Source organism: Hippichthys cyanospilos, chromosome 13 (assembly GCF_059441005.1).
Source record: "Hippichthys cyanospilos isolate Australia breed blue-spotted pipefish chromosome 13, RoL_Hcya_1.0, whole genome shotgun sequence".
Taxonomy (NCBI): domain Eukaryota; kingdom Metazoa; phylum Chordata; class Actinopteri; order Syngnathiformes; family Syngnathidae; genus Hippichthys; species Hippichthys cyanospilos.
Genome location: NC_142381.1, coordinates 10,510,704 through 10,530,908, shown reverse-complemented (window position 1 = coordinate 10,530,908; position 20,205 = coordinate 10,510,704). Strand labels below are relative to the sequence as shown.

The window sequence follows — 20,205 nt, the reverse complement described above, 5'->3', positions numbered from 1 at the left end:
GAGGTATTGACTTAGAGGGAGTTTCCTCCTGCAGAATTAGCTCGTTCTGCTTCTTATGCTGTCATTGTGCCAGTATCAACATCGTAAATTAATGAACATGCAAATCGCAACACTTCTCCTTTGTTCAGACAGGATGTGGTGAAAATGGAATACACCGTTAAGAGAGATTTGAAAACATTCAACTGTATATGTGCAATGAAAATGGAGGACACAAGTGAATACTGGTTTTATTAATTCTGTATAAAGACAATGATTGATTGCATTGATTTTATGTGTTGGGAAGCACGGTTGTACTATGGTTTTAAAAAAAGGAGGAAATGTCATGTCTTAACAAAGGATCTTCTATGGGACCGGAAGATGTCTTTCAAAGAGCTTTGGCAGACGAGTAAGCAACAATTTAGTTTGCTGATGCCAGATATTGACTACCACATTTTGACAGTGACGTGATGGGGCCTGTTGGTGGTGGGCCTCAACAATGTGGCTTTTGAAAATTTGTCATCTTCAATCCTCCCCTCCACACAGCACCAGCAGGGTTTTGCGATAATCTCCTGAAGTGTCACCCTGAGCACATAAAGGCAAATATTAAAATCCATCAAAATTATCCATCTTATCATACTTGCACACAGACAAAACTTTCACTGCATTCAGAATGGAGAACATGCAGTAAAGTGCACCAAGAACAGTCAAGAAATTGAGTTATGAATGTGTTAAAGGGTCTTTGTGATATAAAACATAAGGGCAATAGAAATGATTTTGTTTGTGTACAACATTTAACTTGTAAAATATTTTACTGAGGGGAAGTAATAATGAACTGAGATAATGTGGTTGAACAAATAGTCACACCATGTGACTATGTTTTGTGTGTCTACTGCAACATAGCTGATTCAAACAATCAGATAATCTGCAGAACTATATCTGCGTTATATCATCAATCAGTTATTCTCAATTATATCATAAAGTCTGCAGAAGGTGTATTACAATCCTGCTCATTTGAATCAAGTGTGTTGCAGCAAAGAGGCAAATAATTTTGGACTTCAGTCTCCAAGATTGATGACCCCTTCCCTGGAGGCTTGGGGTTACTCAGAGTCCCCCTGGGGAATCACTTTTCCCTAGATAAAGTTTTTGGTGGAAAATTGCCACAAGCGCATATTTTGACATCTATAGCCATCAATGGCAGTGAATGAAGTGATAAATAGTAGAGGTGTAGCTATTTTAACAGAATAGCAGGACCTAAGTGTTTTGTCCAACCAATCCAACCAAACTCCCATCTATTAAGTCTAACCAATTATCGTAACTCATTCACTGCAACCCCAGTCAAAACTATTTTTCAATTTATATAGCTATCAACGGCTATGAATACAAGCCCAATAAAAAATGGATCTTTTACATCCAAAGCCGTCAATGGCAGAGAAGTGAAGTGAAGTGGAGCTAAACAATGAGGGCCATACAGACATATTGCAATCACTGCAATATGTCAGTATGGCCCTCATTGTTGCCACACAACATTAATCCTCACACTTGGACTTTATATATTGCAGAATATAGTGAATGTTTCATGATTGGAAAAACATTTTTGCGAAAACAATGAGGTCATGTTTTTTGTTGCATTGAACTAATAGTCATTTCATGTGGAAGTTATTATAGATTTGTTCCTGGGTACTTCGTGTCTGTAGAGCCATCAGCCAATCACGCAACAGATAGAGAAAGGAAGTTGAGCATAGAAGGGAAATTCCTGAACAGCTGTGCAGAAGCCACAGACCCACAGTCCACCGCAAGGAAGCTATAGGTTACCGCGGCCGCATTGCCTTAGCAGAAGACGACTGCGACATATTCTCACACGATGCGACATGCAGAACAAATGGACAAGGACAAAAAAAAAACAGGTGGCCGTGTTAGTGGACATCGACGCAGACTTACGATCATCGTCTCTACCTTGATGAATTCATGCAGTGAGGTGTCCTGTGTTTCTTTGAATTCTTTACGAATGTTGAAAAGGTCAATCTCACTACGGGACACCATGATGCGGATCAACGCTCTGTCATCTGTGCCGAGACCCTGCGCACAAAAAATACCACAGAACAGTTATGCACTTTGATTATAAGAACAAATTACCCAATTCCAGTGAAGTTGAGAAGTAAAACTTGATTAAAAATAGAATATATTGTGAATCCTTTTGAACCTTCATTGAATCAAATACACTACCATGACAAAATACATAACTTTTCTTCTTTTGAACAAAGTATGTGATATCCATGACTTCCCAAAATAATTTTAAATATGGACTCATCAGACCACACCAGACTTTTCCACATTGCGACGCGCCTGCTCAGAAGGGCTCAGGGTGGTTGGTGGGGTTTCTGGGTAGCAGTTTTAAGATCAAGGTCCATTCAATGTTGGTTTTTGACCATCGACATAAATACCTTAGAATTAGACCTCTCAGCTTTCCCTCAATAAACCCTATTTTCATCTTTTACAATACTCTTCCCTGTTTCAGTACAACTGCGCCCTAGTGCACGATTCAAGGCTGATAAAGACATGCTTTCATGAGTTTGGTGCAAAACAAAAAACGGAGAGATCTGACCTCAACTTCACCTTTGGGATGAACTCGAAAAATTAATCCTCCCAGAAAGGGAAAATTTGAAAATTTGCGGCTAACCACGCACCATATATTCTTTTATGCCCATAAAGTATAGCTCTAACATGGAGCACCAACTAAGATTTTTTTTTTTAATCATTACGTTTGATTTCAATGTACTGCGCATACCTTCATGGCCTTGTATAACCGATCAGCAAAATAAGAAGGCTGGTTCTTCACACTACGGACTGCAACGGAAAGAGAAAGCAAATTGAGGTGAGGTTCCAAATAGGGGCGTTCCCGTAAAGCCCTGACCAGTTTGTTGCTATTCATTTCAACGTATAATTACCTATGGCATAAAAGGCATTTTTCACATCTCCTGACATTTCCTTCTTGATGATCTGTTCAATGTCCTTGTTGGAGAACCGGACAAACTCCTGGAAAACTAAAAAGAGCATTCATTTGCACTTGTTTAATAACTTGATTACAGTGAGTAGTGGTTCTCATATGGATGTATGAGCATACTATGGAATATGTGAAAGCACACCACGGGTTATATGAGTTTAACAGGGTTTCCACTGGTATTTGCGAATTTAATAGAATGATTTTTAACTGGAACAGTACATTTTTCTTTTCAAATCAAGAATAAGTCAATTGGAACATGAAATAACTTATTGCTAAATGGCCTTTGTTTTGGTAAGCGTTAAACAGATTAACATTGTCTATGATGCAATTTTCTAGCGGAGGAGCCAGAAATAAAACAGATGATGTTAAACTCTCTATCTTCTGAATTCACAAATAAAATATGCCACGATAAGAGACTACAAAGTAATTCCGAAATTGACTCAATCAGACACAAATTGCACATCACTGTTTTAAGTCTTTTTTGCCACTTTCAAAATTGCTTTGCGCTGGTCAAGGGCTACCTGGCTGAAAAAAATATTTCACAGGGGCATAAGGTTAACAATCAGTGGACTAAATAGCAAATTTTAATTTTATTGTTGCAGATTACCTTTCCTAAGATGAGCAAAACTCCTGGTGCACAGAATACTCATAAATTTCATGACTCTCTCATCAGAATCAGCATTACATGCATCAGCAAGTTCCTGTTAACCAGAAGCCAAGGAGAAGGTATAAATCATCAACATTACACATTGTTCCTTTCTAGATCTCTTACAGTATGTATGAAACTTTTACTCGCCTGAGCATCTGTATTCGCTCTTTCATAATCTGCAGGGCCATCCTCTCTTGCACCCTAAGCAAGGTGAGAAACAATAATTGTGTAATCACACAATACTCTTTTGCAACACAAAAGATATTTGCAACATGGGCTTTTTGCCAGAAAGAACAAATCTGTCATTCAGGATGATTGACCTATTATGCCTACTGGTTCTCTTAACATACAGTAAAAAGGTTAAAAATATTTTGGAATTTAGTTAAGATGGTGTTGTTGCATCATGGAAATGTCATGATGTTGCTGGAAAATCATACCACGTACTAATCAGATTTCGCTTTTGTTATGCCAAACCTTCTCACAGCTCTAATTTGCATATCGCCCAGGGTGTGAATGTGGTTTACTTGGGCTTTTTGACATTGTGAAATCTTTTTTCTCTAGCGATAAGCATGTATCTCTCAATCTGGGCCCTGGCCTTCCTGTGTGGAGTTTGCATGTTCTCCCCGGCTTCCTTCCACATTTTTAAAAACCATGTAGTCAATGACTTAGGTCACTCTAAGCGTCTAAATTGTCCGTAGGTCGTTTATGTGTGTGCTATGATTGGCTGATGACAAAAAAAAAAAAGATTTTTGACTTATACAGCTGTCAATGGCAGTGAATGAGGTAACTTACTCATTGCTAGCCCAGTAAAACTTAATCTTTACAATATATGGCCACTACTGGAAGTGAAATAGTTTTTTTGGAAAATGGAATAGTGCTTCAATCACATTGTTTTGTGTTTCTATAGTAATGCAACACATATACTGTAAAGATAAGACTCTAGTGAGAGGACATTCATTCAACGTTACCTGCACAAGAGAAACAAGGATCTGGCAGAAATGTCCCGATGTATCAGACTGAATAGCTGCCTCTAAAGATTGCTTATAGGCTGTAAAGTTCAGGTGCGAATTTAGTGATTACGTCATTTGAAACAAACGCAAAACAAAGACATGTCAGTCCTATTGCCAACAACTCACCTTCCTGATAGGCAGCATTCATGGCTTGTATTTGCTCATTGTTCCTGGTGACCAGGATCTCAATCAGCGCATGTTCATCTGTGCCAGCACCCTGTGGAAATGCCCATAAACACTCACAATGGACAATATATCTTGTCGGATATGACAGTGTGAAGGCAGTCTGTTACGTGAACATTTGGCCTAATTGACGAGTGGTGTCATTAGGTCAAACTGTGACAGGAAAAATTTATGCACTCTGAAAATGGGACACTATTTTCTTAAGAATGACAAATTTTGGCAACCATTTTAGTTTATGCTGCTCCCTAGTGTGATTTCATGGTACTTACTGTTTTGTATTGACTGATGTTCTAAAATTCTGAGCTACATTTACAATCTACATGTAATATTTCTTTAATGAAAAATTATTCAATAGATTGTGGATGTCAGATTAGTTTTTCTATCAGATTTCTGCCTATATACTGTCCTGTCAATGTAATCTGCTAAAGGCCTATCAGAATCAACAGTTTCGGGCAATGTAACATATGATGGGATTATAGGTAATCAAATATCTAATGAGTCCTCACAAACCCAGGGCATTGTCACTTGGCGTCGTTGTGCAATTACATAAATTTACATGTTCACCTCTATAGCTTTCCTCATCATTTTGGCATCAAACTCAGCTGGGGTTAACATGAGACCAATGATCAGTCTCTCCAAGTTCTTTGAGAGTTCAGACTTGAGATCCTTCATCAGATCCTGCAATGAGTTCACACAAAATACTCACAGTTTAAATGGCAAAGCTTAAAAAATAAATCTCATATGTTCATAGGCAATCATCTCTTACCCTCCCAAGTAGTGATTTGAAGGTCTGTCTGATTTCTTGTCTCTGTGCATTGCTTCTGCATGCAACTATGTCAATGATTGCATCTTCATCTGTTCCTGTAGGACACAAAGCCAGTACAGGCATTTTAGTTATTCTATATAAATATTTTTTAAACGTTTCAACAGCAAAGCAAGGTTACAGTACATACCAAATCCTTTCATGGCTTTTCTTAAAGCCTGCGCATCAGCAGCAGGGTCAAAGTTGGGATATGGGAAAACTGTTGGCCTCAGCTGGTAGAGGAATTGTAAAAATGCGCTAATTAAATTTGAGCTTAATAAACACATATTATAGGTGGCGAGACAAGGGTTAATTCGCTATCTTGACAAAGAAGTGTTAAATTGGCATCCACACAATCACGTCTTACATACACGCATGTTGGTCACAAGCTATTTGGTGGTGGGTGGAATCAACATTCTTTATCAGCTCATTGACAATTTGGCAAAACAAGACAGTTTGAGGTTAGAAGATCATGGCACAGCATTTAATGAAACTGCCCGAAAGCCATTTTGTTAGCCATTTTGCTGACTATTGCAGCCTACTTTTTCACAGGGCATGCATTTATATTTGTTTTACGGAGATCTCTGTGAGGCTGGCATATCTCGCCAAAGGCAAACCATGCAATGCCAGCTGTAGTTGTCGCACAAAGGGGGGCAAACCTTGACTTTGGTCATGGAACTTATTTCCCACATCTTGTAGGCTATCTGAGCTGCTTCAGGGAAGAACTCTCCAGCTAGACTGCAATGATCAGTTCGACAAAACACAGCACACTAAGCACAGCTCACTTGTCTGTCACTTAGATTTAAAGAAATGGCGCTCAAATATTGCCATGGCCCTCCTTTTTTATTAGGCTTTACCACCCCCATCAGGTTGTAAATGTCACTTATAGTGAAATTATACTTACTCATCATCACCTCCACATAAATTCAAGAGCGTCCTCTTGTAATCACCTGATGTGTCGTCCTGTTTGCAGAACGCAAATTTTAGGGATTGACAATCAGAGACAAGCTCTTCTGCTTTTCTGTTACCTTGATCATGTTGTACAGTGACTTTTCATAACCAAGCCTGAAACATTCTCGGATGTCTAGCATGTCTATTTCAGAGCGACAAATCATAATCCTTATTAGTGTGTTGTCATCTGTTCCAAGACCCTGGAAAAAAAGGAACAGGTTAATGTGGAATGACAAATTCACTTTTGCAGTAATGCAGAGTTGACAATGCATTTAAATTGCAATAACTATCAGATATTTATAGGTAGTTATAATTACCTTCATTGACTTGTAAAGACGTTTGGCAAAGAACATGGGAACACTGCGAATGCAGTGGACTGGAAGACAAAACATAAGAAGATTTCTTCACAAAATGACATTTTTGGGAGCTCCACAACAAGGGGTGGAGATATTACACAGCACTGTTGACAGCATAACTTTCCAGATTCATCAGTCATTACGAATGGATTGAAGGACTTTTACAGATAATAATTTTGGCAAAATGGAGGAATGCAAGACTGCCTCAGATTCGTCCAACTACAGCAAGAAAAGGATTTGCATTGAATGGGAGGGAGATGAATTGCCGCTAGACAACCAACCATGCCGTGCAACAATGCTGCCCCCTGCTGTTAAGTATGACTGTTTGCATGTTGTCCCAACAAATGTTTCCCTGGCTTTTATAAGGTTGCTTTACTACATCCAGCCATTAACACATTCGGATGCAGGTTTTCTTCAAACCATATGTTTGTTTCTTTCTCAGAACCAAAGGCACGCTTATAAGCGTCTTCCTTTGATAACAAGACAAAAGACAAAAATTATGAGTGCCTTACCGACAGCAAGCATCAGTCTCTCAAAGTCTCCAGACAATTCGCTCTTGATGCTTTGCTCAATTGATTTCTCTGCAATCTTCTCATATGCATCAAAAACTACAAAGACAAGAACACGCTAGATATTATATTAGAAGGTAAGTTATCTTTGAATAATTGCAACAGCACATGCTTGTTCATTGCTTTTCCTTTTCTTTTCACTATTTAGCCGATTTGCATATACGTACAGTCACAAAATATATATAAAGTAAACATATAAAATACAAACATAGTTTATGCTAGGATATTTGTAAGGGTACAATACACTATTTGGGGTTGTATAATGAGATGATGAAATACTACAGTATATACCCAAATTGTAATGTATGAAAAAACTGCTATGCTTAATATACAATCATTTCTATTGCATGTTGAACTGCTTAATAATCTAGCTGCAATTTTCTCATCTCAGTACTGTAATTGTGAGTTAACGTGATTCATTTTTCAAGTTTACGTCAAAATAAAGGCAAAATGAAAAACAGTTCATTTATCTACTTCATTTAGTTGCTTACTTGCTAAACGTTTTGACTTGCTCTGTACACAGTGAAGTCCAAGAGTCTGAAATTTACATTTTAGTCACAATCACACTCGTAGGGAGCACACTAGAAATGACTAAATGCCACACGTGCATGTTAATTCCCCTTGGTGTGCACTCACTTACCCATGCGGAGGTGGGTCACACTGCGGTTTCCCAGTATCATGATGAATTTGGCCTCGTCTGTGCCCCACTGCTCTTCGCCAGCCGCAAAAAGGTCCTTTTGTTGAAACACGTGAGAGAAGGGAGGGCAGCATTACAATGACACTTCACCACGATAAACTCATAAATAGAGTTACATGTTCCCAAGCTTTAAAGGTCAAGTGTAAAAGCATTTCAATTGTCAATTTAAACGGAATGTCGAACATTTTCTTAGTTATGGATATGAATACTGTACCAATACTTTAGCATTTGATTTGAATTCGGGGGTTATACATTTTATTGATGTCCTGTTTAACAGTGCATTATTTTAGTTCTTCAAATTCTCACTTGGGCATCTTGCTCCACCAGATCTGCATTCACAACTCCCGACTCTTCTCTGGTCCCCTGAAACCAGGACAAGAAGGTCATCAGGAACCACAAAGTCGTACCTCTGATCATCAGGTGATTTATGCTTTGAGTACTTCAAACCAATCAATAACTAACTTGAAGTAAAACAACCAGCATCTTCTTAAAGTGACCTGAAGTGTCCGCTATCACGTCGTCCTCCATGCTTCTCCCATAGGCTGGAAAAACATGCAGAAATCATCGTGGATTTTTTTTTTTATACAATTAATGTTGTGTGTTGAAAAAAGACATACAAGGCCTTACCATCTTTGTATGCTTGAACCATGTCGTGAATTTGTTTGTTATTTCTTGATGCCAGAATTTCGATCAAGCTCTTCTCGTTGGTTCCAGCTCCCTTACGACAGGGTTAACAAGTTTAAGATAAATAGAACGTCCCTTACCTGACGTAAGAGTTGGTGAAGTATCTTACTTTGAGTGCATCTTTTACTTCTTTGGCATCGTGGTAAGGCGGGGTTCTCATCAGACTCACAATGAGACGCTCAAATTTACCAGTCAGCTCATATTTCAGGTCATCAATTAGATCCTATAAAACAACTGTTCTCACTTAAATACGATACTCTGAAATACACAAACGCTACACACAATTTGTGAAACAATACAAAGCTTCCGAATGGAAATTCAGGATGAACCTAAAAAATAGTATAACCTCAAATGGACCTTCTCTGAAATGTAAATGCACAAATCCAATTGTTGATTTTTTTTCTTTTGCTCTTTTTGGTCAAAATGCTCTTTGTTAATTCATAACAAGTGTTTGTTTTTGTCAACGACGGCAATGATAAAATGATTTTGTTGGTGGTCCTTTTTTCATGATGATAACATGACGATAACACCTCTTCAACAACTAAATTAATGCTAACTTTTGCCAATATACGCAAGTGCAGTACCGTGATAGCGTGAGCAACGTCACATTCAAATAAACAATAAAATCAAGTCAAATAAAATGTGATCAAATTTAAGTTTTACACATAACTACAGACAACATTGTGAGTTGTCTGTAAAAGATTTGACGTACCTTGCCAAATGTACACTTATATGCCGCAATAATTTCCTGTCTCTGAGCATTGCTGCGAGAGGTGATCAGATCCAAGATGGCTTCTTTGTCACTGCCTGGGGAGCATGTTGTACACACAGTAGTCATAGACTGTGGAAAATACTGCATATTATCATGCATGCAGGTTTCAGAGACTTACCCATGCCTTTCATTGCGCTGTAGAGCGCCTCGGCGTCGGCGTTGGGATTAAAGTTGGGAGCATCTGTTATTGTGCCTCTGAACACCTGAAAACAAATAGGCAGGCCATTTCATGCACGTTGTGCTCATGATCATGTTGCATTTTTAATAATTTATCAGTCTTTACTTGAATCTAAGGGAAGATACAAGATTAACAAGTATTTTAAATTAATTATTTAAATAACAAATAGCCCCAAAAAATTAAACAATTACATTTGAAAATGTTGCCACCGTTTCGACACTTGTCATCCAAACCTGACATCACAGGTTCACAAGGATCAGACAGGACACTGAAGTTGAGAAGTAGTAAGCCTTTACATACATAGAAGTCCAATGTAACTACTGCGAGAATCAAAATATAGAACTAGTATTGGAACACTAGACTTGGAAACTAAACTCATAGAAAAAAATGTAATTCAGACTTGGGAACTAAACTAGAAACTGACCAGGCGTCAATGAGAATTTAGATCTTAAATCTTGGGAGGCATCAAACCTACATTGCATAAAAAAGCAAAAAAAAAAAAAGGACCCTAACAACTGCAGAAAAATTGATTCATCAAGAAACAAACCAATAAGAACCAGGCACATTAAAACAGAATACATTCTAAAATGGCACATGACAAAGGTCACTATTTATTTTATTCTATTTTTGATTATTCTTCTTATCCTTTGTTTTACCTTACTATTATAAAAGAATACGTGACTGGACCGTAGCACAAGTCTGACCCCCCGTTCACAGGGAGAACTTCCATGCGCGTGTGTGTCTGTGTGCATTGCTGGTGCAAGGACGAAGGGGTGGGACAGTGGCTGTGCAGCAAGGAGTCAGATTACACACAAAGCAGCTTCCACTGTGAGGGTCTTTTTCAAATGTAACGAATACAGCTCAGCGTTGACCCACAAATCCATGTATGGACCAATCAAAGTTGTCTCGCATGGTCATGATTTGAACCCACTGAAGTTGTCAAGATACGTGCAAAGTCATCATAGGTTGCAGGAGTGTTCAATGCAGCAGGCAATGCCGTTTAAGGGCAGTCAGCCAAAATGCCCTTTCCGCTACACATTCACCATCACCCTCCGTCACTCCCCTCGGCAGCTGGAAAGCTTCACTCTCAAAGTAACAGAGCCACCAAACAGGCCCCTAGCAACCAACATTGAATAAACCCCTCAAAAGTGGGCCTTACATGGAAGTCTCGCCTTCATTTATACATAAAAACAATCCATTATGCCAGCAGTGTGATCCAAATAAAGATAAAATGACACAATGTGAGACAAAGGGCCACTTACCATCTTTGAATTTGGTCGTCTGTGACTGCACAGAGCAGGGGTCAGTAGTCGGGGACCTGCATAGAAAACGAAATTACCGCAATGCAATCATGCTGCCATTCGCTGCCACTTTGCTACATCTGTAACATGAAAACTAAAAACTAAATGACAACAGAGACTTTAAGATACTTCAAGACAGGAAAATGTTGTCATTTTCATATACTCGTATGAACACGGGTAGATTGTAAAGAGTCAGCGAAAATAAGATAAACTCGTTGACATCACTGGAAAAAAAGACTGAAATCTCTATAAGTTTTCATGCACAGCACTGTTTGTTTAAGACATGAGTGTGTCTTTCCAAAAATAGAAGTAGAATGCAGTCGAGGGGTCTGTGCCTCCACTGTGCATAGAAAGCCACGCCCTTCCCTGTACCCCAATCTTCATGCTCCAAGAAAGTAGTTTTAAAACTTCAAAGTCAAACGCAAGCGCGAGAGATTTGTTGTTTCACATCCCATTTTTACACAGATGTCATTCCAGAGCAGTTTGGACATATGTATAAAGAAGTGGCAGAGAGAATGTTTCCTTATAACAAGTAGATCAAACAAAAGATATTACCTGTTCAAACGAACGGAGTTTCTGGTGAAAATGGTGCAGACGTGCTCTTCTTTGCGGACCGTTACGTGTCCTCCCTTCTGGTGTGACGCAAGGACTGCGGCGCTCTCACAAGCGGCCTTCCCCGTACGTGCGCGCGCCCGTAACGCCCACGCGCATTACGGACAACTTTACGCGTAACTGCGCATCTTCTTACGCACAGTTGCTACGCAAATGCGCACGCATCCAATGCAGTTTATTTAGGAACTTTACAACAAAATGTTCGGATTTTTCTAATGAGTTAACATTTGAGTCAAATAAGAATTAACAGCCAAATTGTGAGAGAAACATCACAACATTATTGCAGTAGATGTGGATTCGAATCCGAACATTTACGCCATATCGTCTCTCAAATGTTTTGCTTTGCAGCCAACATTTTTGATACGCTTCAAACATAATGTCACTAGATGGCAGTATTGACAAAAATATCTCCCCTCATTCCTTTTCTACTTAACATTATTTACCTTTTACCATTCCTGCATACAGTGTTGTACAGAACGTTAAGTAAAACTTAAGTCTCAAACGGTGAGTAATTTTACACTGGTATAGGTGTAATTCTAGTTATCTGTTTAAACTTTTATGCCACTTATGAATGTCCAAATAATTTAGTGTGTTATGATGCAGATAACTTTAGCTAAATTCTTAAAACATTGCATTGTTTCTTGAAAGTAGTAGCCGATCTTGGTAATAAATGCAAAGCCAAGGCACTATTCAGGTCAAATACTGTGATTTTCTTTTTTTTCTTCTTTTTTTTAATTTCAAGGGTCGTGGTTCAACTGGCGATCTACTCTTAGTAGATTAGCTAAATTTAATGCCGTAGTTCACTGTTGACTTTGCATTTCATTCTTTATAAATTTGAACGGCACACTTTTTTTGCGGATTTGTGTTTAGCTAACGTTTCGTCATATAATGTTTGGGCCACCAATTAAAAAGAGAAACAGCGTAAGTATCCTTTGTAGGCGGTTCTCAAACAATACTGACCTCTTGTGCTTCAACTGCGTATTACACCCTTTGTGATCGTCCCGGAATAAAATGAGAAAAGAAAAGTGCAACTTGATAACTTGATGACCATTAATGAACTACTAAATAAGCGGCAGAGTTTACGATCAAATCAAGGCAGTCTGTAAGACAATTGCATTGCACTGAATTGTATTTTAAATATGGAAAATGTATCAAACAATATAACTCAGCACAAAAGCTTTTTTTTTTTATTCTCACTGGGAAATTTGGTTGACATTCACAGCTGTGTCTAGGAAATAATGAGCACATTATGATCCAAACAAGGGAGCAAGAAAGGCTACTTTGTTAGTAATTCCATTGAGTGGGAGGGTCTCGCAGGCCACGCTTGTATATATTGCAGTAAAAAATCATGTTCCCTTCATCCAAGTCAGCAGCACTGATACTGGTGACTTCCACGGGCCACTCCTCGCGGGACAGTAAACAAGGTATAGTATATGACCTGGCTGGTTGATGGAATTAGAATCTCTTTGTTAATCAAGTTTGGTTTGATTGCATTTGTGAATGTGATCAAGCTGTTGCAATCTTGATGTGATATAATAATGTGGGCAAAGCTGCACATTACATGTGCAGTTGTTGTTGTTAATAAACCTGTTATCTCCAGTGTGGAATAGATAGCTCAGCAGATAGCAAGGCCAAGTTTTACATTAGGTCAAAGGTAGACAAAAAGGTGCGCACGGGCTGCCCCCCAACTCGCCTCAAGCCTGCTGAGGTGGATGCCGGGCGGGATTAGGAGGGGCTGAAATCCCTCCGCTAGTGAAAGAGAAGGTGAACGCTACATCTGCAAAAACATGGCTACTTTATCCTCCTGTGTTTTATTACTTGGAACTCTAAGGGCCATTAATTGGCATGCATGACCCATGTGACTGGCAACATCCTCAAAAGAGGATAGATAGTTGGTTCTGTAGTTTTTAGAGACACAATTTGTGGAAAGCATGATTGATACTTGACTTTATAAGTTAAAGAAATGTATGGCAAAAAGTACTCTTATTTTCATTATTACGCTGCATATTCAACTCTTAGTCCGTACATAATAAACTTTGCTTATTTTTTTATAGCTGTGATTAATCACAAATTAACCAGAGTCCAGTTGCTGTTATCTTCTGAGATGATCCTGTTCTGGTGAGGTGAGAATAAACGATATTGTTAGCGGGTAACAAAATAATTGTTGACTCAATAGTGTCATAAAATGTTGAAGGAAGTTGCAAATGTTTGAGTAAAGGGTGTGGCTGTTTTTATCTGAGGAGCAATTACATAACTATAAGTAATATAACTCAGAACTGGATTAAAGTGAATTAAAGCTTTCTATTATAAAATAAACGTAAAAATGTTTTTGTAATCGAATCACTCATCAAACACGAGTTAAAATGGATGTGTAGGAGGTTTAATATGTAAAATGTAATCCATAAGGGCAATATACTAATAAATAAACATTGCGCAAGCAAATTATTACAGTGCAGATACCAAAACAAGACTTTGAATTACTTTTTCACAATCGCTGAGGATATAAAGTTCTACAAGTGTCCATTTCAAAAAGCAAATAATTGTTTGTAGAGCTCCATAAATACAAATCTGCTGATATTCAGACGTATTATGACGAGCGTGAGTCTTACTTGAGGGCATCCCTGAGAATTATTCATTGACACATTGAATGACACGCCCCTCCTACTTCTAGTGACTGTCTCCTACTTCTTCTCCTCATTCCGTCCCTTCTTCCATGACATCCAGCTGCCCTTCCACCTGCGTCCTCCTCTCCAATTCCAGCATCTCGACAGCCAAAGCATGGCGCGTTCCGCCCTAAAGTCATTCTTCATGAGCCTGTCTCGGACGAAGCCTCTGGAGCCCGACGGGGAGCAGTCCACCTTCAACCGCTGCCTGACCACTTTGGACTTGGTGGCGCTCGGCGTGGGCAGCACCCTCGGCGCAGGCGTCTACGTCCTCTCCGGAGAAGTGGCCAGAGAGTCGGCCGGGCCCAGCATCATCATCGCTTTCTTCATCGCCGCTCTGGCGTCCATATTTGCCGGATTGTGCTACGCCGAGTTTGGCTCCAGGGTTCCGAAAACGGGTTCGGCGTACCTTTACAGCTACGTGACAGTCGGGGAGCTGCTGGCTTTTATCACTGGGTGGAATCTGCTCCTCTCCTATGTCATTGGTAACTCCAAAGCAGCTTTTATCAAAAGCAATTTGATCCTAATGGGGAAGGCTTGATTGATTGTTATTCCATTTTTAATCTTATGTAACATATTTGGAGACAGAACATAAATGATCAACCATTCACATGATACATCATGTGATCTTCCACCTGCTGCAGAAGCAGATTCTTCAAAGATGATTCACATATGTATAATCTTGTGTTACTGCCATGTAAATAAGACCATAAACCTCCAAAGTCTAAAGTTTAGCGGATGCCAGGAAATATCAACATGTGTATTTTCTGTCTTTATGACTGCAGTTACATGGTGACTCGGTTTATTGCATTTTTTCCACTCACTTTTTTCTCAGGGACGTCCAGCGTTGCACTCGCATGGAGTGGGACGTTTGATGACCTCATCGGGGGTGTCATGTCTCGCTACTTGCAAGAGAATGCAGCAATGGGCCTTCCAGGGTTGGCACCCTATCCAGATGTCTTTGCTGCTTTTCTCATTATGCTTCTTTCAGGTACTTTTGCTTTACGCTAAAAAAAGGCCAGGTCAGTTTTGCTAGGATGTTCAAAAGTGAACCTATCATCTCTACTGAGTATCACATGTATTTTACAGTATTAAATGTTTAGGTTCACCAAAAATTTGTGTCCTTTGAAGCCGAGGCAGCGCTATTTAATTAGTATTCCAGATGTCCATCCATCCATCCATCTATCCATCCATCCATCCATCCATCCATCCATCCATCCATCCATCCATCCATCCATCCATCCATCCATCCATCCATCCATCCATCCATCCATCCATCCATCCATTTTCTGTAGTGTGTTTTTTAAGTCTTTCTCGTTCCATACATGCAATGACAAATAATGACCTCTCAGTTACCTCGTGGGATTTTGATATGTCGACTATTTTGTAATTAGGCTGGATGGGAAAAAGTTGACCAATTCAGGTCACTCAACTTTAAATGAAGGTCACACTGAAATCAGCGCTCTGCTGGAACCATGTTAACAAAGCTCTTTTCTACACTGACCTGTATTGTTGCGGTCTGCAGTATTGCGGTTACAGAGATAGCATTTTGACCATTTTTACGTCATTTTCTTCCACATCAGTCTTGTATTTTTTAGCCACTTAATTTATTGTATTTTCTTATCTTGTTCCCTCTGAAGGCTTGCTCTCCTTTGGCGTGAAAGAGTCAACTTCAATCAACAAGATCTTCACTGGAGTCAACATTCTCGTTCTGATCTTTGTGGCCATCTCAGGCTTCATCAAAGGAGACATCGCTAACTGGCAAATCAGTCAAGACGATTTGCTCAACGCCACAGCAATAGCCAAGTAATGTCAAAGAGTTACTGCACTGCCAATGCTGTCTGTGTTTGGGTACAAGCAACATCCTCTCATTGACAGATAAGGCGTTATCGCCCTCCAGATTACAGGACATTAAATCCACTGATGAGATAATGTGCTCTCTTTTGTGCAGTAACCTGAGCACGACCGCCAATCTGACAAGCGATTTTGGAATCGGTGGCTTTTTCCCTTATGGCTTTAGTGGAACTCTGGCTGGGGCTGCAACATGCTTCTATGCCTTTGTGGGCTTTGACTGTATTGCGACAACAGGTGAGAAGCCCTACACATAAAAACAAGTTTCACCCATTAACCGGGGCTCAATAAACCAACAGAAATAACTTATTGTGTCAATACCGCATTTACATACAACATTTACATAAAAAAAAAAAAATCTGACCTGACACTCCTTAGGTTTTTTTTATCTGTTGATTAATAACTACGTCTTTGTCCGATGCATAATATCCAAGGAACATGATCTTTAATATTCTTCTGACTTATGTGGGTTCTTTTTTAGGTGAGGAGGTGAAGAATCCTCAAAAGTCCGTTCCAGTGGGCATTGTGGCCTCGCTTCTGATCTGCTTCCTGGCCTACTTTGCTGTTTCCGCCGCACTCACCCTGATGATGCCTTACTACATGCTCAGCAAAAAAAGCCCCCTGCCTGTGGCCTTTGAATTTGTTGGTTGGGGTCCTGCCAAATATGTTGTGGCCGTAGGGTCGTTGTGTGCCCTGTCCACTAGGTATGAGTGCGATTTCATTTCTGATTTTCATGTTTGTTTGCTAATGGTAAGAATTGCATCTGATAGATTCAATAATCAATGTCTGAGAGTTGTTTTTTTTTGGTCTACGCAGCTTGTTAGGCTCCATGTTCCCCATGCCCAGGGTGATGTTTGCCATGGCAAGAGACGGCCTACTTTTTCAACCCCTGACCAAAGTCACCTCCAGGGGTAGTCCTGCTGTGGCTACCATATCATCTGGAACTGTGGCAGGTAAAGATTTGTATGGAGCAGCTGGGATTACAATGCCTAAAAAAAATAGTGTGGGGGAAAAAAATGTCCATAAATGCTCAGGATTAGGATATACACTTCGCAAATGAGTCACTACTCAGTGTTAAATTTTAGTGACATAAAAGAGCAAAAAGAAAGTCACCCACTAAATTTTTTAGGACACTTCCAAGGCAGTCGGATCAATGCGTGCATGGTATGTGCTGAGTTGTATTGGCTAGAAATACTGTTTTTCTTCCATTTTCAGCCTTAATGGCCCTGCTGTTTGACCTGGACGCCTTAGTGGAAATGATGTCCATCGGGACTCTGTTTGCCTACACTCTTGTGGCAATATGCATCCTAATATTGAGGTCACATATTATATTCATTCACTTCAAATGTTTTGAACTCCATCCATTCATGTTGTATGTTATGTCATTTAAGGTATCAGGTGACTCCATCGGATGACGGCGGACTACAAATCATGGAATCCAACACCAAATTTGGCTTTCTAAAGCCACCATCATCTCCTAATTCAGACACTTCAAAAAGAGTCATTATTCTGATTTTAGTCTCTGGTATGGGCACATTCTTTTGTTTTTTATTCATTTCCCAGCTGAGAACACCTCTCGATCTGTGTATTGTTACAGCATATGTGATTGTTTCTTATGATGGCTGTTTACAGTTGCATGCGTGACTTCTCTGTGCATCACCCTGAGCTTGGCCATGGATGCTTTATACAACATGGAGGCATGGAGTGTGGCGCTGGTCTGTATTTTCTCCATTATCCTCCTGCTAACCGTTTTCTTAATTTGGAGGCATCCACAGAATGCCGAGAAGGCATCATTCATGGTAAGTGCATTTGAAAAAAATGAAAATGAGAAAGCTAGCACAAGATATCAACATGTGGCTATTTATGTGCTCAACAGGTCCCCTTACTCCCTGCACTTCCCATTGTGAGTGCGCTTATAAACATCTATCTTATGTTCCAGTTGGAAGGCGCCACGTGGTTACGCTATGCCATCTGGATGGCAGTAGGTGAGGCTACAAATTTGCTGGTGCCTATCCCAGCTGACTTTGGGCAGTAGGCGGGGGACATCCTAAACTGGTTGTCAGCCAATTGAAGGGCACATAGGGACAAACAACCATTCACACGCCAAATCACACATAAGGACCATTCCGTATGTCTGAAATGTACTTTATTTTTATTAAGGTTCGTCTTAAACTGGTTAATGCTGTGAACAACATGAATGTTAAAATGTTACTTATCAAAAAACAGTTCGATCAAAAAACTCCAAGCCAATATTTGGGTCTATTTAACCCAGTGCTTCTCAAATAGTAGGGCAGGTCCTCCCGGGGGGCCGCGAATGACCCCAGGAAAAAGGCTTTGTTTTTGTCATCTGTAGTGTAATTGTAGCAAAATAAGATTTTTTTTTTCAGGCACTTTGATTCACTTGGTTATTTTTTTTCTATTTTAGACTAAACTGTAACTCATATAAATGTTTTACAAAATAATTAGTTGTTGAAAGTTTATTTATAGTGTTTTTTTTTTCTTTTCTTTTGTTAATGTTAAAAAGGATACCGGTGTGAAATGTTTTCTCTTTTCTAAGGGGACTTGGTAAAATATAATTGAAAAGCACTAATTCAACCCAAACTTCTGGGATGTTTTATCTAAAAAAAAAAAAAGCCAATTCTTGTGGTTGTTTGGTGCTGTAAAACAACATAGAAGTTTGGGTCAAATTGACCCAAATATCGAAACCGTCATTTTTTTGAAACATAATTTGGGTATTCCTATCTGGTTTTAAAGTGCACATTATTGGATAATACACATTTTATGATGACAACTTGAATCTGAATCTAATCAGTACCCTTCACGTAAAGTCAAGCAGTGTCAGAACCTACTGTGTTTGACTGGAGGTTCCAGTTCATGTAACGTTCCAAGGCAGTGAACTGTAATTTTGATCTCCACAGGACTGCTCATCTATTTCGGTTATGGGCTGCATCACAGTGTTCAAAATCAGCGTCACAAAAACAAGCTTCCGGCCGTCGAGACCATCAGTGAAAAAACAGACAAAGACATCTTCAAAGAGTGCAAATTGTGAGCGCTAGCAGGATGAGGAGAGATGAATAGAGATGTTACTGTGAGTCACTTTTGTAAATGTTAGTGTTAGTAACTATCGTACCTCTGGCGTTGCTTCCTACAGTGTTAAGCGTTTGTGATTCACAACGACTTGAGCACATGTTCATGCAGTTAAAGCTTTCATCCTTTCAGTTTCAGGTTCTACATGTCTATATTAGTAATCACATTTACATCTATTACAGATATATCGCAAAGTCATTCCTGCAGCAATGTGCTTCACAAAGTATAGAAAATTGAAGAAGTAAAAGAAAATCAGCTGCTAATATTTGTACTTTCAAAATTGGTCTTAAGTGTGTGAAATTGTGATAGTGATTTATGCATATTCATTTTTTGCACGATTATTTTTTTATCACACGATGTACGTTTGAGCTTTGCTGAGTTTCATGTTTTGCATTTCAGCATGTATCTATGTGTAAATAAAAAGACTGTACATGTTTTGAATTGTGAATGTTGTATATTTCAATTAAAGAGAAACCAATATTTTCAAGATGTTTACCTTTTTTTTCCCGTGTGGATTATTTGGAATAAAAAGAGTGGGCTGAAGAATTTACTCCACCCACACTCGGATGTATTGCATAACTCTAAGACCTTTCAAATCCGATTATTTTCTGTATACCAGTGTTCTTCAACCACTGTGCCGCAGCACAGTAGTGTTCTGTGACATCCAGTCAGATGTATCATGGAAAATTCTTCCATTTCACATTTACTATTATTTTTCTAATGTAAATTTTGGAAATAATGTGCTGTTGTCAGCTGTGAGATGTAATAAATACTCTTCGCCAATAAGCAGCAGCACATTACTTTCAGACAAGATCTTAAAAAAAAAATCATGGACTGATGCATTACAGTCACAAGTCATA

At 39.2% G+C, this 20,205-nt stretch overlaps 2 protein-coding genes across 5 annotated transcripts; one reads left to right on the top strand and one right to left on the bottom strand.

The window, feature by feature from the left end:
• Window positions 1-209: 209 nt before the first annotated feature.
• On the bottom strand, window positions 210-11,825 carry anxa6 (annexin A6). Of its 2 annotated transcripts, none has more exons than XM_088431381.1 (25): window positions 11,688-11,825; window positions 11,094-11,149; window positions 9,772-9,856; window positions 9,594-9,688; window positions 8,991-9,104; window positions 8,825-8,915; window positions 8,660-8,739; window positions 8,504-8,560; window positions 8,141-8,234; window positions 7,444-7,539; window positions 6,893-6,951; window positions 6,653-6,775; window positions 6,529-6,587; window positions 6,284-6,362; window positions 5,776-5,857; window positions 5,589-5,683; window positions 5,387-5,500; window positions 4,766-4,856; window positions 4,598-4,677; window positions 3,777-3,830; window positions 3,588-3,681; window positions 2,925-3,020; window positions 2,765-2,823; window positions 1,918-2,055; window positions 210-561 (listed from the first exon to the last, which is right to left on the bottom strand). In XM_088431381.1, the coding sequence occupies exons 2-25, from the start codon at window positions 11,094-11,096 to the stop codon at window positions 502-504; spliced, it is 1,998 nt and encodes a 665-aa protein (XP_088287507.1). In that variant the 5' UTR covers window positions 11,097-11,149; window positions 11,688-11,825; the 3' UTR covers window positions 210-501. The 2 variants fall into 2 exon arrangements, with proteins under 2 accessions (XP_088287507.1, XP_088287508.1); XM_088431382.1 differs by having other exon boundaries at window positions 1,933-2,055.
• Window positions 11,826-12,218: 393 nt separating this feature from the next.
• LOC148413800 (cationic amino acid transporter 2-like) lies at window positions 12,219-19,832 on the top strand. Of its 3 annotated transcripts, XM_088431377.1 has the most exons (14): window positions 12,219-12,248; window positions 13,111-13,168; window positions 13,799-13,867; window positions 14,469-14,892; window positions 15,243-15,398; window positions 16,048-16,213; window positions 16,359-16,495; window positions 16,740-16,962; window positions 17,075-17,211; window positions 17,474-17,576; window positions 17,650-17,783; window positions 17,891-18,057; window positions 18,135-18,243; window positions 19,177-19,832. In XM_088431377.1, exons 4-14 carry the CDS (start codon window positions 14,523-14,525, stop codon window positions 19,305-19,307), a joined length of 1,833 nt encoding a protein of 610 aa, XP_088287503.1. In that variant the 5' UTR covers window positions 12,219-12,248; window positions 13,111-13,168; window positions 13,799-13,867; window positions 14,469-14,522; the 3' UTR covers window positions 19,308-19,832. The 3 variants fall into 3 exon arrangements, with proteins under 3 accessions (XP_088287503.1, XP_088287504.1, XP_088287506.1); XM_088431378.1 differs by lacking the exon at window positions 12,219-12,248 and having other exon boundaries at window positions 13,065-13,168; XM_088431380.1 differs by lacking the exons at window positions 12,219-12,248; window positions 13,799-13,867 and having other exon boundaries at window positions 13,135-13,168.
• Window positions 19,833-20,205: the final 373 nt, after the last annotated feature.